The sequence below is a fragment of the Amblyomma mixtum genome, chromosome 2 (genome assembly GCF_055824585.1).
Source record: "Amblyomma mixtum isolate Tamu chromosome 2, ASM5582458v1, whole genome shotgun sequence".
Classification (NCBI taxonomy): Eukaryota; Metazoa; Arthropoda; class Arachnida; order Ixodida; family Ixodidae; genus Amblyomma; species Amblyomma mixtum.
Window position 1 is genome coordinate 251,759,813 of NC_143013.1, and position 15,089 is coordinate 251,774,901.

The following is a 15,089-nucleotide window of genomic DNA, read 5'->3' on the forward strand; positions in this document are numbered from 1 at the left end:
TCGCGCACGGCTCGCAGAAAGGAAAAACCAAAATGAACGACAGACAGGAGCAGCAAAACGAACGGCATCTCGGAAAGAAAGAGCTCATTCGGATCGATTTTTGCGCCTGCAGTGGGCGGTAGTGTGGAGAACGGGGGGGCACACGAAAGGAAGGCACGCCGCATCTGCTCGGCGTTGTTCGTCGCCGCAGCAGCGAGCCAGCCAAAGCAAAGACACGGCGGGCGCCTCAGGCGAGAGAGAAAGCGAATGCGAATTTTATGGATTGGCGGGGGCAGCCTGAGGAGACGTTCAGTTTGTCCCCGCGACTGCGGAGAAGGGGAAAAGAAAGGAAGCGGCGCTGCGCCACGGTAGCACGGCGGTCGTCCGTGGCCCGTGGCTCGAATGCTATACTCTCCCCCTTTTCTTTCCCTACTCCTCTTCCTCCTTTGGATGCCCGCCGGCAGGTACGGACTGTCCACGCGATCGACGCCTTTGTTTTTTTGTACTGTGGCGCCACTCTAAATATAAGGCGCCTCTGTGCGTTACGGGCGCTGGCACGCTTATGTATGTGTGTTGAGAGGTTGGGGGAGGGGGCTTTTTCCTCGCGTGGATGGATTCGGCATCTCGGCTTTCGCGACTGTCCGTGCCGCAGTCAGCGTCGCTTATCGCATTTGGGCGCCCGACCGAGCACGCACAGACGGCGCCGCTCGATGACTGCGAGCGGCCGCCGCCGAAGCTGCCGCGCGCGGTTTTTGTAAAGGACAGCGCGTGAAGCGTGTCTATCTCGCAGGCGAGCGTGGGGAGAGACAGAGAGAGAGAGAAAGAGTGCTCAGTCCGACTGTTGGGTCAGCGTCGCCGAGTGCTGCTGCAGCTGCGCGTGCGTGTGTGTGGGTGGCTGTATTGACCGGTCGCCATATTGCTGCTGCTATAATAAAAGCCCGAGGCTATCCGACCTCTTTTGCTCCGAGAGCGAATTGTTTGCAGAGGGAGACGGCGTCTAATCACGCCTTGCAGTGCCAGAGCGTTTGTTTTTTGTTGTTGATGTTCCTTACCAGTTCAGTGTAACCTTACTTGAGGCATAACGAGAATTCTGGAGGCCAACGAAAGCAAAAAAATAGATGCATAGAGCCGAAGGAAAAGGATTACTGAACGCCTATAGTAGCACAGTGTCTTTATTTCGAACTCGTCGGGACACTGTTTTGAATTATGGTACCGCAAGCACATCACGCTGGGAAGGGGTTTGAACGTGAAAACAATAAAGTCTTCGTGTTAAACATGCTTTTTTTTTTCTGGCATTCCTTTACCAGTCGTGACGACAATGCATATTGTGACCTGGCGCAAAACTGACGACTGCTGGAAAAGCAAATTCACGTGCGAGAAAAACTAAGCCTGCCCATGACACCCCCAAACGGCCTTCCCATAAAGGTACGGCACTCTCTGTGAGGTAAGCTCTGTTCTCTGCTGCAAGGAGCGATGTTATTGATGCATGCGTCTACGAACGATATGGGGGGAATTTGCCTCAAGACTCCTCGCTATAGGTTGCGCAAAACGCATCTGGGCAAATTCTAAATGCAGGACAGTGATTGAGTAATGTTAGTCAAAAATTCTTTACAGTATCTAATTGCTGGCTGTCTAAATTACATTCATTGCGGGTTGCCCATGACGATCGAACGAACCCAGATTCACGCATTGTGCTTTGAAGGCGTTTTGATTAAGCCGGCGATGCTGTGGGATTCAGAAGCCATTGATTTTGCACGCTGGAGAGAGATCTTGCTTCGCAAGTTCGGTGTCGCCCTCACCCCAGCTGTAATCTTGTCGTGGCCGGCACAGTACCATGCCCCCTTCGGTGACTCCTGACCCTTCTGCCTCACTCCTGTCTGCGAGGCGGACACTAGACACCCGCTCTGGACCATGCCCTTCTTTACATGCCACTCAACATAAACAACTGCCCCGATGCGATTGCTCCCAGGTCGACCCGCTGATGTAGATGACCGGATATTTGGGTCTCACCACCGAGTATTGCTGGACTTCCTTCGGGAATTCGGCGTGTATCTACATGTGTAAATAATGACTAATGCCACAAGGCACGCTGTCGCAAAAAAAAGAAAGGCATTGCGTTTGCGCATGATGACCTTTGTTATTAAAGCAACGTAAATCGCAACTATGAAATTCAATTTAATTCGCGCCAAAGACAGACCGTCGGACGAGAACATCTGCTGCCTATTCACTTGCGAACTTATAACCTCCAACCTTGTTGTCATATATGCCCTCACTTCTTACGCTGCCCTGTCGTTCGCTCCGCGTATGGTGTGATTCCTTGCAACACCCTGCACTCTGCTTCCGTTACATCGTCGCCTTATGATGCTACGCCAACAGTCTGCAGCCGCTAACCTACTGAAATATGTGATGCTATCCGTTGGCTTTTGCCATTAAATGGCTTTCTAAATGGCGCATCGCGTCAAGTTTCAGACCTTCTAGCAAGGGCAGACAGTGCGGGAGTTGTAAAGTCGACGCTGCGAGTACGTGGGACCTTTTATCTTAGTAAATCTGTCAATCTGTCTACGATGACAGGGAGCATAATGCCACAGTAAGAGGTCGGCTGAGAGATAGATACTCGTAGCTGAACCTGTCAAGTCAACGAAGGGCATTCAGCTTCAGTCGAAAACAGGTTGCAGGAAGACGAACTATACGATTTAAAGCAAAACTGATTCAGAGGTCGTGGCTACTTCCAGTACTCTTTCAGTGAGAGTAAAAAAGAGACGGACAAGTTGTTTTGCGCAGCGACTAAAAATATAAATTTAGACCGGTTGAAATACTGCCAGCCTATACAGCGTCAACGAGGCGCCTTCAAATATTTACAGGCACCCCTTCCGCCCCCCCCCCCCCCCCCACACACACACAAGAGAAGGCAACGTTGGGCTCTGTCCGTTGTCTTCTTTTGTGTGTGCGTATTTTTTGTGCCTTGAAATATTTACAATGAACGGCCACAAACTCGCCCAACGAGAAGTTTTCTTATATAGGCTATATTTGTAAAGCAGTGGGGTGTGTCATTTCCAGGCGCTCTGTCCCGTTGTAGTCTCTTGTGTACATGCGTTTTTTGGCACCATTAAATATTTACAATGAAGGGCGACCAACTCGCGATGGCTCAGTGGTTACGGTACTCGGCTGCTGACCCGAAAGATGCGGGTTCGATCCCTGCCGCGGAGGTCGAATTTCGATGGAAACGAAATTCTATAGAGGCCCGTGTACTGTGCGATGTCAGTGCACGTTAAAGAACCACAGGTGGTCGAAATTTCCGGATCCCTTCACTAGGGCGTCCCTCATAGCCTGAGTTGCTCTGGGACGTTAAGCTCCATAAAACCAAAACCATGCTTTCTTGAGGTGTCTCCAGATTAGGTTGGAAAGCAGGAAAAGATATCTTATGCCTTTTCACAATCCTGGCAGCGAGCAAAACTTATATGACAGAAAGTGACCCAAGTAAGACATGTACAAACATGTTATCGTTAAATTCTCCACTGCGCTTCTTTTCTGAGCGGATTCGAATCGCGTTTATTCTTCCGCACGAGTCAGAGCACGTACCGGCATGCCTGGCTCGAGTATAGAAGAATCGACGCACGGACTTCCAGACGGGATTTGCCTGTTTGCTGCCCGAGACAGTTTTCGCTGCTCTAGATAGGGCGGAAGCAGAGGAACACTTTGCACAGGCCTCAATGAGCAGCGGAGGATTTCCGTCCAGAGTAACTGCAGTGTTTTACTGCATGAAACTGTTTAAATTCAAAAAAAGAGCACCAGGCGGCTTTGCTGGCATACAGGCCGTCTTTACTCGGATCTGATGTACTCAGCAGCTCGGCCGCGATGTTCCTTCGGGGTAGGGCGCATGTTCTGGCTGGGTGTATTTCAAGAGCAAAGAATAACCGGCCGTAGATGTACTAAACAAATCGTACCAATAGCTTTGAACTCAGTACGGTAGATAGAAGGTTCGTGGTATTCAGAGGCGCCGATGAAGACGAAAACTCCTAGATGTGCCGCGGGTAGAGATGGATACCACCCACGGGCAAAACGCGAACGAGGAGAACAGCAACGACAAGAGAAGACAGAGAAGGAGATTCACTCACCCGTCCTGTCCGGTCGGGTTGTTGTACTTGGCGGCGAGCGACCTCATGAAGTCCGAGTAGTTCCTCGTCATCATCTCCACCTGCTTCAGCGCCGGCGCGGCCAGCGTCTGCCTGTCGACGGCCGCCTGCGCCGCGGCGGCCGCGATCACGCCCGGCGGGAACGGGTGTCCCGGCACGAGGCCCGGCCGCAGGCCAAGCACGAAGCCCAGCCCGGGCGGGAACACCCGGGCGGGCGACGGCGAGGACTGCGGCGACGCCGTGTCCGATTCGGGAGACAGCCTCTCCACCTTGATGTCGCTGGCCGGATGCGTCAGCAGCGCCGTCCCGTTGACCGGGAGTAGCTGCGACGCAGCCGACGACCGCTTGCGTCGGCTCGCCGTCGTCACGCCGGCCGGACCGACACCCACGACACCACCGTTGCTCGTCGCGCCGCTGCTCGCCGCCGCCGGTTTGTCTGTGGAGAAGTTAGCCATACACCGGTGAGCGACACGGAGCACAGCCACCACAAGCGGCACAGCAGCGGAGGGCACGCCAACGATCACACATTCGGGAAGCACGAAACGGCGAGAGGACCAGGAGGAGGCAGCGTCCTTCCAACGCCGTCAATCGGCGACCAGCAGGACACACAGCAGCGGACGAACGCGCGCGCGCACGACAAACCGAAACTGAAACAGAAGCGCGCGGAACCACTGAACGGAGGACTGACGCGCGCGGAGCGGGCCGGTGTGCGCGAAGCGCGCGTCGTGATCGGCGCGTTTTCTCTGCGTGGCGGACCGGAGGCTACGCTTTGCGAGTCGGGAAGGTCGAGAGAAAGATAGAGAGAGAGAGGGCGACGGTGGCGGCGGCGCTGCAGCTGAAAGCGCCTCACGCATGCGCCCGGCTGAGAACAAAATGCACAGGTCGCTCCATCTGGGGGGCCAAGCGGGCGTTAGTCGCCGTCGCCGCCGCTGAGGTGCAGTCCCGAGGATGTGGGGAAGGAAAAGATTTGCGTGCGAGCGGGGCGCACGCGATGAAGAGCAAGAGGAGGCGATCGCTTCTCCTCGGCCGGCGGAGGAGGAAGAGGAGGAGGCCCCCACCGAAGAGAGGCGCGACGGAGGAGCAGGGGAGGAGTTTCGGTTTTGGGTTCGCTTCCTTGACCGCTCCTCGCTCGCGCCATCCCCCGCCTTTTGTGTTTGCGTCGCTTATCGGGGCTGCCGCCGCGCCGGCCGAGCTGCCGGCCCTGCGCAAGAAGGCGTGGCTTTGCGTTGAGCGCCGCCAGATAGGCGTCAGGGAAGAAGGAATCGCTCCCGCCGCCGTCTCCTTCTCGGCCCGATAGCATCTTCACCTGTTCGCTTTTGCGGCTCCCGCCGCTGCTGCTGCCGCCGCGAGGGGCGCCACCGCGAGAGCATGGGCGCGCGCGCTCCTTCGGTTCGCCCCGTCCGCGTGGCGCGGGGAAAATGAATTCAAAGGGGGGAAGGAAGCACCTCTTCTTCTGCGCGCCACCGACCATTGTGTCTGATTATGGCGTTATTTTGGCGCAGATGACGCGCTCTGCCTCCTCCTTCGTCGTCCTCTATTTTGCAGAATGTGGGGTCCTTAGGACGCCGGGTAGCCTGCGACCCGTGTACGCTAGCAAGAATCAACTGCAAGAAATTTCGCAGTGTGGGATTATGAACTAATGAGTCCACCGTTTAGAAATCTGAAGGGTTTCTCAAACATTCGCTACTCATGAAAGAGAAGGTGTTCAAGGAAAACGTTCCGCTCCACAGAAGTGGAACAAGCAGACACACACACACAAAATGACATGCTGAGCGGGAAAACACGCAATATACTAGTTGCATGAGGCACACGAGAACATCAGTGCAAGATATACATGTACGCCGAAAACACTACAGAGCACCTGGCAAGACACCAATCCCAGGTGACAGAAACTTATCGAGAGCACTCCACTACGGCACCCGTTCTCTCTTCCTTCTTTCACTCCCTCCTTCCTCTCTTCCGTCATATCATTGTCGAGGAGTCCACAGATAAGTGAGACAGTTACTGGACATTTCCTTTCCTCAAGCACAATTTTCAATTGAAGACCAACAAGGTACTGTCAAATAGGGATAAAAGCAGTGACTATTTCTTTCAGGGTGGACATATGAACCGCGCCGCGAGAGCAGGGGTGAAGGAGGTCTTGGAATAAGTAAGAGACGCAATATAGTGTAGGACCCTGGATTAATTTTCGGCCGCCTGGGTTTCTCTAATATGCACTAGCGCTGCACAGTAAAGAGGAGATTTTTGCACTGCGCCCCATCGAAATGCCGCCGGTGCTGATTCGATCCTATTACCCGGTGTTCAGCAGCAGAATTCCATAGCCATTGAGCCACCACGGTGAGCGAGTCGGGTACCAATAAGAAGGATTGCGGGGGAGGGGGGGGGGGGGGGGGATGCAGACACGACTATTTTACCAAATTAGCTACGTAAACGAAATAGCTATAAAACAGTCCCGTAATCCAAACAGCAATGGAAAAACAGCGCCATTGTTCACATGCCTTGTACAGGGCGCGATAATGGAGTGGACTTATAGAGGTTGTTGTTGATCGCCTCTAGAAACGTTTCCAGCACCAAAGGTGCGTGATTTCCGGAGAGCACGAGTTGACCATCGGCCCACAAGCTAGTTAATTATGCCTTAAACTAACGCGTTTTTCGGAGCCCGTGGTAGAGCGAGGTCGGGCAGATAGTTCTCGATAATCACAAAGTGAACAAGGGAGGTGAAAGCCTCAGGGTGCTTTTTGGGAGGATTTGTAGCCCTTTAGAGGGATAAGCCATGGCACATTATCTCGGACAGAACAGAACCTTCCCAGTGTGCGAGAAAACTGAAGTTTAAGGAAGCACACACAATAAAATGAAGGCCGGGAAATAAAGGAAACATTGAATGTTAATTGCATTACGAATGAAGATACGACTGCTCGTGCAGTGATTTACGTTTTTATTGATGGTACCCCGTTATTGTGATAACCCGTTATTGTTATACATAGTCATTACACCCATTTGACGAGAGCACGCCCTTATGCCTCCTCATCCTATAGCATGACCATGAAGAGGCTAATTTTGGAACGCGTACTACGCAGCACAGAGCAACAGCATCGGCTTAGAGATAAGTCATACACTAGACAGTATAGAGGGAACCTCATGACGGTGCAGGTTAATTGTTGAAGAAGCTCCCGCGTAATAAAGAGGTAGGCAGGCGCCGGCGGTAGTTCGATTACGGCACCGTTGCCGGGTGTATAGATGCACACGGCAGGCTTACGCACTGGCTGGGCCAGCTCGCTAACTCGTGCTACAGATTCGAATTCTCACGCGCACAGTAAAAGAAGGACGACCGCTTCAGGGACGAAGTAATCCGATGCTCACGGCATCGATTGGTCACGAACTACAACTGCTCGTCAAAAATGGCTCACGCCTGTGAGCTAACGAAGCGCCCGTGTTATGCAGTGTGTGCGAAAACAATAAAACCGGTGGTGTGATGTGTATAGCGCATCTATCGAATCTCGGCAGATTAACGTTCGAATCCTGGTCGGCCGTGTTGGGGCTAATAAGGCAGGCACGATAGTCGTGAGTTCGCCATTGTGTGCCGCGGAAGGATCGAGTAAGTCGAACAACGTTAAGGCGAGAAGATGGAGGCGCTACGCGGCTTATCTCCTATGATCGGAGATAAGAAAGGGACAAAATAAAGCATGCGCCTGCTTGGAGCATGGTAACAGTGTTTATTAATGGAACACGAATGTATAAATCTTGCAGGGATAGCGGGCTGTGCTTTGCAGCTAACAGCTCGTCTTGTCCAGCGCAAAACTGCGTGTGTTTATTTCTTCAAGCATATAGCATCTCCAAGGGATTCGATGCGTACGTAGTTTTGTACGAAGCGCGACACGATTAATTCTGATTGCTATAAAGGCAAAATAAAGCGGACTTTGCATTTAACTTCGAACCATGCAGGGGCGGAAGCCTGGCTAACGTACCGTTCGTTATCCCGACTGACCGGACACACCCACATCCAGTAGTGGCGATAACGATCTGCATCATCAAGCGCAAATCGTTAAAATCTTAACTGCCTATCTACAGATAATGGGATTTTTCAGACAGCTCTTCAAAATAGACAGTAATGTTTGCATGAACCGTCCTTCATTATGGGGTCGGCACCGCGGACCTCCACAAATCCCGCTGTTAATTGCCACAGAGGTCTGATATGAAGGAGAGGAGGCTCAGAAATTTGAATTCAATGTTTGATAGTGATAAATCTATAGCTCAGTCAACTTTGGACTGTATTCGTAATTACGACAACCACGTAACCAGCAATTATGCAGGCAAACTTTTCTAAAGGCATTTGCTTTCTTTTCCACCATAGTGGACCTTTCTCTTACCTGCGGTGACGCCCTATACCTCGAGCCCTTTTCTTTCAATGCCACCTATCACAGCGCTTGAATTCTCTTGCAACAATTGTTATTGTAACAATGCGTTGTTGTGTTCTTGTCTATTTACCTATGATTCTCAATAGAGGAAAATTCATGTCTGCCTATACCTGTGTGCCAATTTCAGCTTTGCACATAACCAGAGTGTCTGCTCTGGGCTATAACGGCTATCCACAACTTACTGAATCTATCAAAGCTTCGTTACGGATCTACTTACACAGAGCAGCCAGCCTGACACGTCAGCGCAGTTTTCCGGATTCTCACTCAAAGCGGACAGTTCGTGTATGCAAGCATGTATGTAGCGCCTATGGGCTATTAGGATGGTGCATCCTTCTGGCGATTGCACTAATACTGCTGCAGCATTTAAAAAAATGATTGCGTAAGGTTTCCACTGCTCTTGGAAGTTACATGGTTCTCCAAGAAATGCATATGGCCCATAAATTATTCACGAATCGGATGCCATTCTGTCATGGCTTTCATGATATTGACCAGCCTGAGAACGACTGCAATACGGTTTCTAAGCTATATCCCAGTGCGATGGTCCACAAAAACTGAAGTCACCCCAAGAAGCGACCAATAGGGATGCGGCAAACAACCTTCAAGCGGGAGCGAGGTCGAACGCCTCCGAAGAGTGGAGTCAACGATCGCTCACGCCTCCACTGACTGCGTGCATGTGACCGCTCAAGAGGAAGCCCCCAAAGAGATCCTCACACGCAGGTACACGACCTGCCTTTCCGCCCACGAGGGCAGCCAATTACCTTCCCCGCCCCCTCCTAAAGCGACGATGACCGCTCAAAGAAACCTTAAACGCATTTTAAAGAGTCGTCCCTCATCCGCTTGTTTTCCACAAACAGCTCAGAGCGGCAACCAACGAGAAATATCAAAAAGCCAGGTCCGTACTCGCTGCAGGACCGCCACTTCCGAAAGCAATTTTCGAGAATCCCCACAGCGCTTTTGCACGCGTATAATGCACGCTCCCTTTCTCGAAGGAAGCTGTCGACGACACTTCCCGCAGCGGCGGAAGGTCGACGCGCTCCGCTGTCAGTCAATCAGCTGCCGCGCACGGAAGTCAGGTCTCCGCACTCTACGCTCTAAAGACTTCTTTTTTTCCCCCGACTTAAGTCTTAATGCGGGAAGTGTACGCACGCATAGAGTACACACAGTTCTTCGCACTGCAGTTGCCCAAGCGTCCTGATCACGGTGGCAGCTCCGAGAAGGGCCAGCATCCGCCGGAAAGAGGAAGCCAGCTTGGTGTAGAGGTTGGGGGAAGCAGAGGGGTTTCCCTAAGTTATACTCGTATACACTTGAAGCGCACGTACAGGTAGTATCCGTAAGCTCAGCGTTCTTGGCGCATAATTGCACCAGCTCGCCGTCGCTACCGGGCAACGAAACCACCGTGGGCCCACGCATGTACTCCGCCACCGCACTGGAGCGTATACAAACGCTCTGCAGGGTCGGCTCATTTCCGCCGCACTATAGACCGCCACTTTTTTTCTTGCCCTCTCCCCAGCGCGTGCGTCCTTGCCAGGAAAGCTTGTGTGGTTTTCTGCGACGACGTCGCGGAGTACAATTAAATGCGGCGGGGGAGTCCCCCTTCCCTCCAGGGAGGAGCGCTGAATTGTTTCTTGTCATGACACCTCACTACGTTGTTGCAACCCTGTGGCTTTTTTACCTCGCACTTCCGCCCACACCAAGACCTCCATTTGTCTACTTGTTTTTGGGGGATGCGTGCACAGCGGCCTTCGTATTAGCACCAGGCTTTTCCTTTCTTAGTGACTTGATTATTTGACGACCTCGTGTCGTTAGCTCTCTTTCTCTGCCCATTTCTCCTGGTGTTTTCGACGAGCTACCCTGTTTCACCAGTTAACCCATTTTGTTTCTGACGGTGGCAGCATGTTCCTACTTGTCCTAACGTGCCTTGCAATAAGGTGGTTCGTTGACACTTAGTTATTCCAGGTTCCAGACGGTCTTTTTTTGCATGTCATAACGACTCTTCCAAAAGAGGTTTTAACGCCAGCTGTCCGCCTCGTAAGCAACCCTCGATGTACGCAGTGATAGAAAAAAATTTCCCGGATGCGGATTTGCGGAAAGAATTATATTTCACCATTGCCTCGTAAGCCACTCAGTGGATAGAACACGGCGCATGTCCCCCCCCCCCCCCCCCCCCCTTTCCATCTAAAGTTTCTGTGTGCTTTTCACTGGCCTGCTTTGCCTGACCACTTCGAAATACATATATTTTTTTCCGTGAGCCTGCCTCCCGCAAGCCTTCGTCCATGACTGTGTTTTGCATCAGAAGCCTCATTTAAGATCGACAATAGACTGGATGTCAGATCTCACTATTATTGCGATGCATGTTTCACCCTGTTTCTTTCTGCAAGAGACTTCAGCACAATTTGAGATATGACCCTGTACGTTTCGTGCCCATCATGAATTTGTTTCTGTCTAGCGCCCATCAGCTTGGCAGTTCCGATAGACAGTGACGCTAAAACTAATGCATAAGGCGTTCACGAACTGGTATCACATGCATGAGAGTTATAGAACATCGTTCAGCTAGCATCTGAGGCCGCATTCTACAGGATGTTTGCTAGTATTTGGAAAAGTCCGAGCAATGTGTCCCAAGAGTTGCACGTCCTCTTCGCGGGGTCCAGCTGATTTTTGCGCAATCAACTATTACTCTTCCCGCATGTGGTAAAGCAGTGCGCGTTTTATTGCTTATTACTCCACTATTATCAAGAGCTCATCCCCCTTCCCTCTATCGCTTCGTTTCCGTTGTTGATTCGCATATAAGCACTGCCTGCCTGCACCGATTTGTAGAAACGAGCGGAAGACGCAACTTGCTTACTGCACGCAGGCACCGTGTGTACATGAAGAGGGGGATGTGGGCAGGAGGGGGATGTGGGCAGGGGGGGGGGGGGGGGGGGGGGAGGGGGGGAGGCCATACGCCACACGCGTGTTGAGAGGAGAGGAAAGTAGAGGATGAGAGCGACGCAGCGGAAGGAAGCGCGAGGTCATGTGTCAAAAAATTGTCGCCCGTCACGCCCCCCGCCTGCGCATCGCACAGCAGCCCGCCTCCCCACGCGCCTTCGCTAAAGCAGTCCTTCATCACGGCAGCTGATGCGCGCGCCACCGCGCACGAAAACATTACGCGCTCTTTACGGAGACGACGCCACGCACTGCTTTCCCTTCCCACTCCCTTCGCCGCTTTCATCTCTCGCTCTTTTTCGTTTCCTTTTCACTTCTCTTTCTCTCGCGCTAGGCGCTTCTGCTTCTGTCTTTTGATCTTTTTTTTTCTTCTTGTCGCAGAGCGCGACCCGGGACTTCCGTTCCCAGTGGCGACGTAGTATGCGCTTGTGCTCTACGTACACACGCGTGTGTAGATTCATTGAATAAAAGCGCAGTTGGCGTCGTCGGGCATTTACGCGTTCATTCATGACTCCGTGAGCTTGTAGGCCGCCTTGCGACCCCTTCCCTCTTATCTCGCGAATCAAGGAGGAGTGGTTTTCTCCGTACAGTGCTCGGTTTAGAGAATGAAAAGAAAAAGAGACCACACGAAGGCAGATGTGCTCGCAAAGATACCGACTTGATGTCTGAGTTTGGCGTGAAGCTATAAGGTCGCGAAGAGCGAATTCTATTGGCTGGTTAGTGTGTAAGTTTTGTGCGTGTCTTACGACGAAGTGCGAGGGATAGGACAGTTGTAAGATGAAAGGGACTGGGCTTAGTACTAAGTGTTCCACGTGAGCTCACAGTACAACGCCGCGCACGACTCGTGTAAGGATTACTCCCCGGGATTCTTGTCAACGGAAAATGTTTCACAAACAAACTAACTGCCCGACTTCAATACTTTAGTTTCAGATACCACAACGCTGATCCCGTCTGCATATTCTACGTATACCCTCGTTGGCTGTGTATGCACGAATGCAGATAACGGGTAATCATCGTCTCTTCTGCGGTTTCATTGTTATCAGTCATGAATGAGCCTACACGAAGTGAGCATGCCCAAATGACCGACACCACTGCTACCCACGACGCCTCGAAATTCGAACACACAGCCTGCTCCGTTTGCAGCGCCCGCGAACAGTCTACGCTCTACGAGCACATTTCCACGAGCAGTAATGCCAGACGAAACCACGCTGGATAAAACTGGACAAGCGTGCAGAATCTCGACGACGGCTGATTCGAAAGAAGACGTCGGAGCGCCTACCAAGACAGGACCGCCGCGCATAGAGCACACACACCCCCAGGCCCTCAAAATACGTACCCCGTTCTGCGCCTCACGCAGGCAGTAATAAAAAATAAAAAAGATAAAATGGAATACCGAAACAGAAGCACACACAGCCCCAAGCTTCCCACGCCATCTTTTTCCTTGCACCCCCTCCACGCAAGACGCGCAAGAACTGGAAGACGAAAGACTCTTACGAGAGAGGCCAAGGGAGGAGAACAAGACGTCACGCATGAGGCCATTCCTCAGAGCGCGCATGCTCCGTTGCATTCGTATAACACGCATGCACTCCTCGGCTGTATAGTATACCGGACCGCATATACGCACGCAGTACACGCTGCCCCGCCGAGTGACGCTCCCCCCTGGCCCCTGGTTGAGCGTGGGCCGCTCGTAGAGCTGACATACAGCATGCGTGCCTACGTAGAGGACCGCACGATAGAGGAGCGTGGCTCCATAGTAGCAGCAGCAGCAGCAGCGGGCGCGCCACACGCTCTGGAAATGCGCTCCTGCTCACGGAAGCGGAACGCTGGAACAGTGCACTCGCGGCCGCTACGCTTCCCGCCGTCGCTCACTCCGTCGCGCCGGAAAAGAAACGGCGCCGACGAGGAGCAGGAGCACGCAGGAGCCCATAAAGTTAAGCCGTAGGCTCGTACCGTGTATACGGAGCGACACCGCGAGGATATATATATGCATGCGCGCATACGAGCGTACACTATATAGCACGACGGACGCGTGGAGATTTGCTGAGCGCTGATGCTGCTCGGGTCCGCGCATGTAGTCGCGTTTGTCTCCCGGTGACGCAAAGGAAGTCGCCGCGCACTCGCTACGCCGAAAGGCGAAGGAAGGGGGGAGGGGAAGTGCCTCTTTCCCGTTACGATCTTTTACTCTGTTCGCTCTCTCTCTCTCTCTCTTTCAGTGCAGCTGTCTCTCCCTCTTTTCTTGCGCTGCGGGTCGTCGTCACCGTCACGCCTGCGCAACACCCAACACTTTTTCGTGTTGTCTTCCGTTCGCATTTTCTTGTTTTTTTTTTCTTTCCTCAGCACTCCTCGACCTTTCTGAAGGGCTCTGACAACTCTTACGTTCTTTTACTTTTTTTTTTTTAGCTTTTCCTTCGTCGCGCTTATTCACGGGTTTCTCCGCCCGCGTGCGACTCGTGGGGGCCATATACAGCTAAAGAAGGCAGGAAAACACTGGCATCCGCCGGAAAACCTAACGAGAGAGCGAGAGAACGAGAAAGAGAGCCAGCGTCTGACGCTCTTTCCGTACTCTCTTCACTCTGCACTGCTCAGGGCCCGCTACGAAGCGCTCCCCCTCTACACCAAGCTCTCGGTTTAAAGCGCCAGGCTACTGACTTGGCTTCGGTAACAACTTCCCGTCGCAGAGAGGAGTCGCAGAAGGGGGCGGCGGTGTAGGGGGTTGACGGGGAAGCGGGCCAGGGGACCGACCGACCGCCAAGCGCAGACGTCATCGCACCCCCCCCCCCCCCCCCTCTCACTCCCATTGCGTAACGCGACTTCGCGCTCCAGTACGTCGCGTGTTCACGACGAGGGCTGCGACCGTACCCACCGGACTTGAACCCACGCCGCCCTCTCACGGCCAGGAGTGGTAGTAGTGTAGTATGAGAAGGAACACACTGCCCCCCCCTCCTGCGCCCCCTCCACTTCCTCTGGTTACGCTTCCAGCGCGCGTGTGCTTACGCGACGACGCTGGCTGACGCCGGTGCGCGCGCCTCGTTTTCCATTGTTCCCCGGGAGGAAGAAAGCAATCATTGCTGCTGCCTCAGCGCCACTCTCTTTCTGGTGACTCCACTCCACCCCCCTTCTTTCGTTCTCTCGCCAACTCGGCTTTGTTTTGCTTCCCAGACCGGCAGGAAGAGGGGGAAATGGAAGCCCCATGGAGCAAATCGACCCGGTGTGCGCCCCGGCGTTTTAAATCGCCGCTGGAATCGCCAGGAGAAAACTCGGGCTTGCCCCCTCTGCTCGCTCTGGCTTGCACGCTTCCTTTCCGGCTTTTTCACCCGCCTCCCACCACCACCTCCGCTCTTTATGTCTCTGCTGATGCGTGCCTGCATGTTTCATGGCAGCTATTCTCTCATCCTTCCTCTTTTTTTTTCTTCTCTCACTCTCAGTCCATTCTAAAGTTGACGAGGCGTCTCGCACGGAGCGTGTAACATGCACGCCGTCCGAGTCCGAAATTAAGGCTGAGAACGGAAAAGAAACTTCCGGAGCCAGGAAGGCAGGCGAGGGCGATGTCTGGCCATTTTCTGGGGTGAAAAGGACAGAAATGATTGCGCAAGCTTCAACAACGAAGCAAGGCGCACCCTAGGCTCCGCTTCCGCTGGCG

At 53.0% G+C, this 15,089-nt stretch overlaps 1 protein-coding gene across 2 annotated transcripts in view; it reads right to left on the bottom strand.

Annotated features, from left to right (window-relative positions):
• LOC149363523 (uncharacterized) overlaps positions 1 to 15,089 on the bottom strand; it is a 481,039-nt gene that overhangs the window by 90,896 nt on the left and 375,054 nt on the right. For both annotated transcript variants that reach the window (XM_089573521.1, XM_089573520.1), the window contains exon 5: positions 4,095 to 4,548. In XM_089573521.1, coding sequence (XP_089429647.1) covers positions 4,095 to 4,548 — 454 coding nt within the window. The remainder of the gene's footprint in view (positions 1 to 4,094; positions 4,549 to 15,089) is intronic.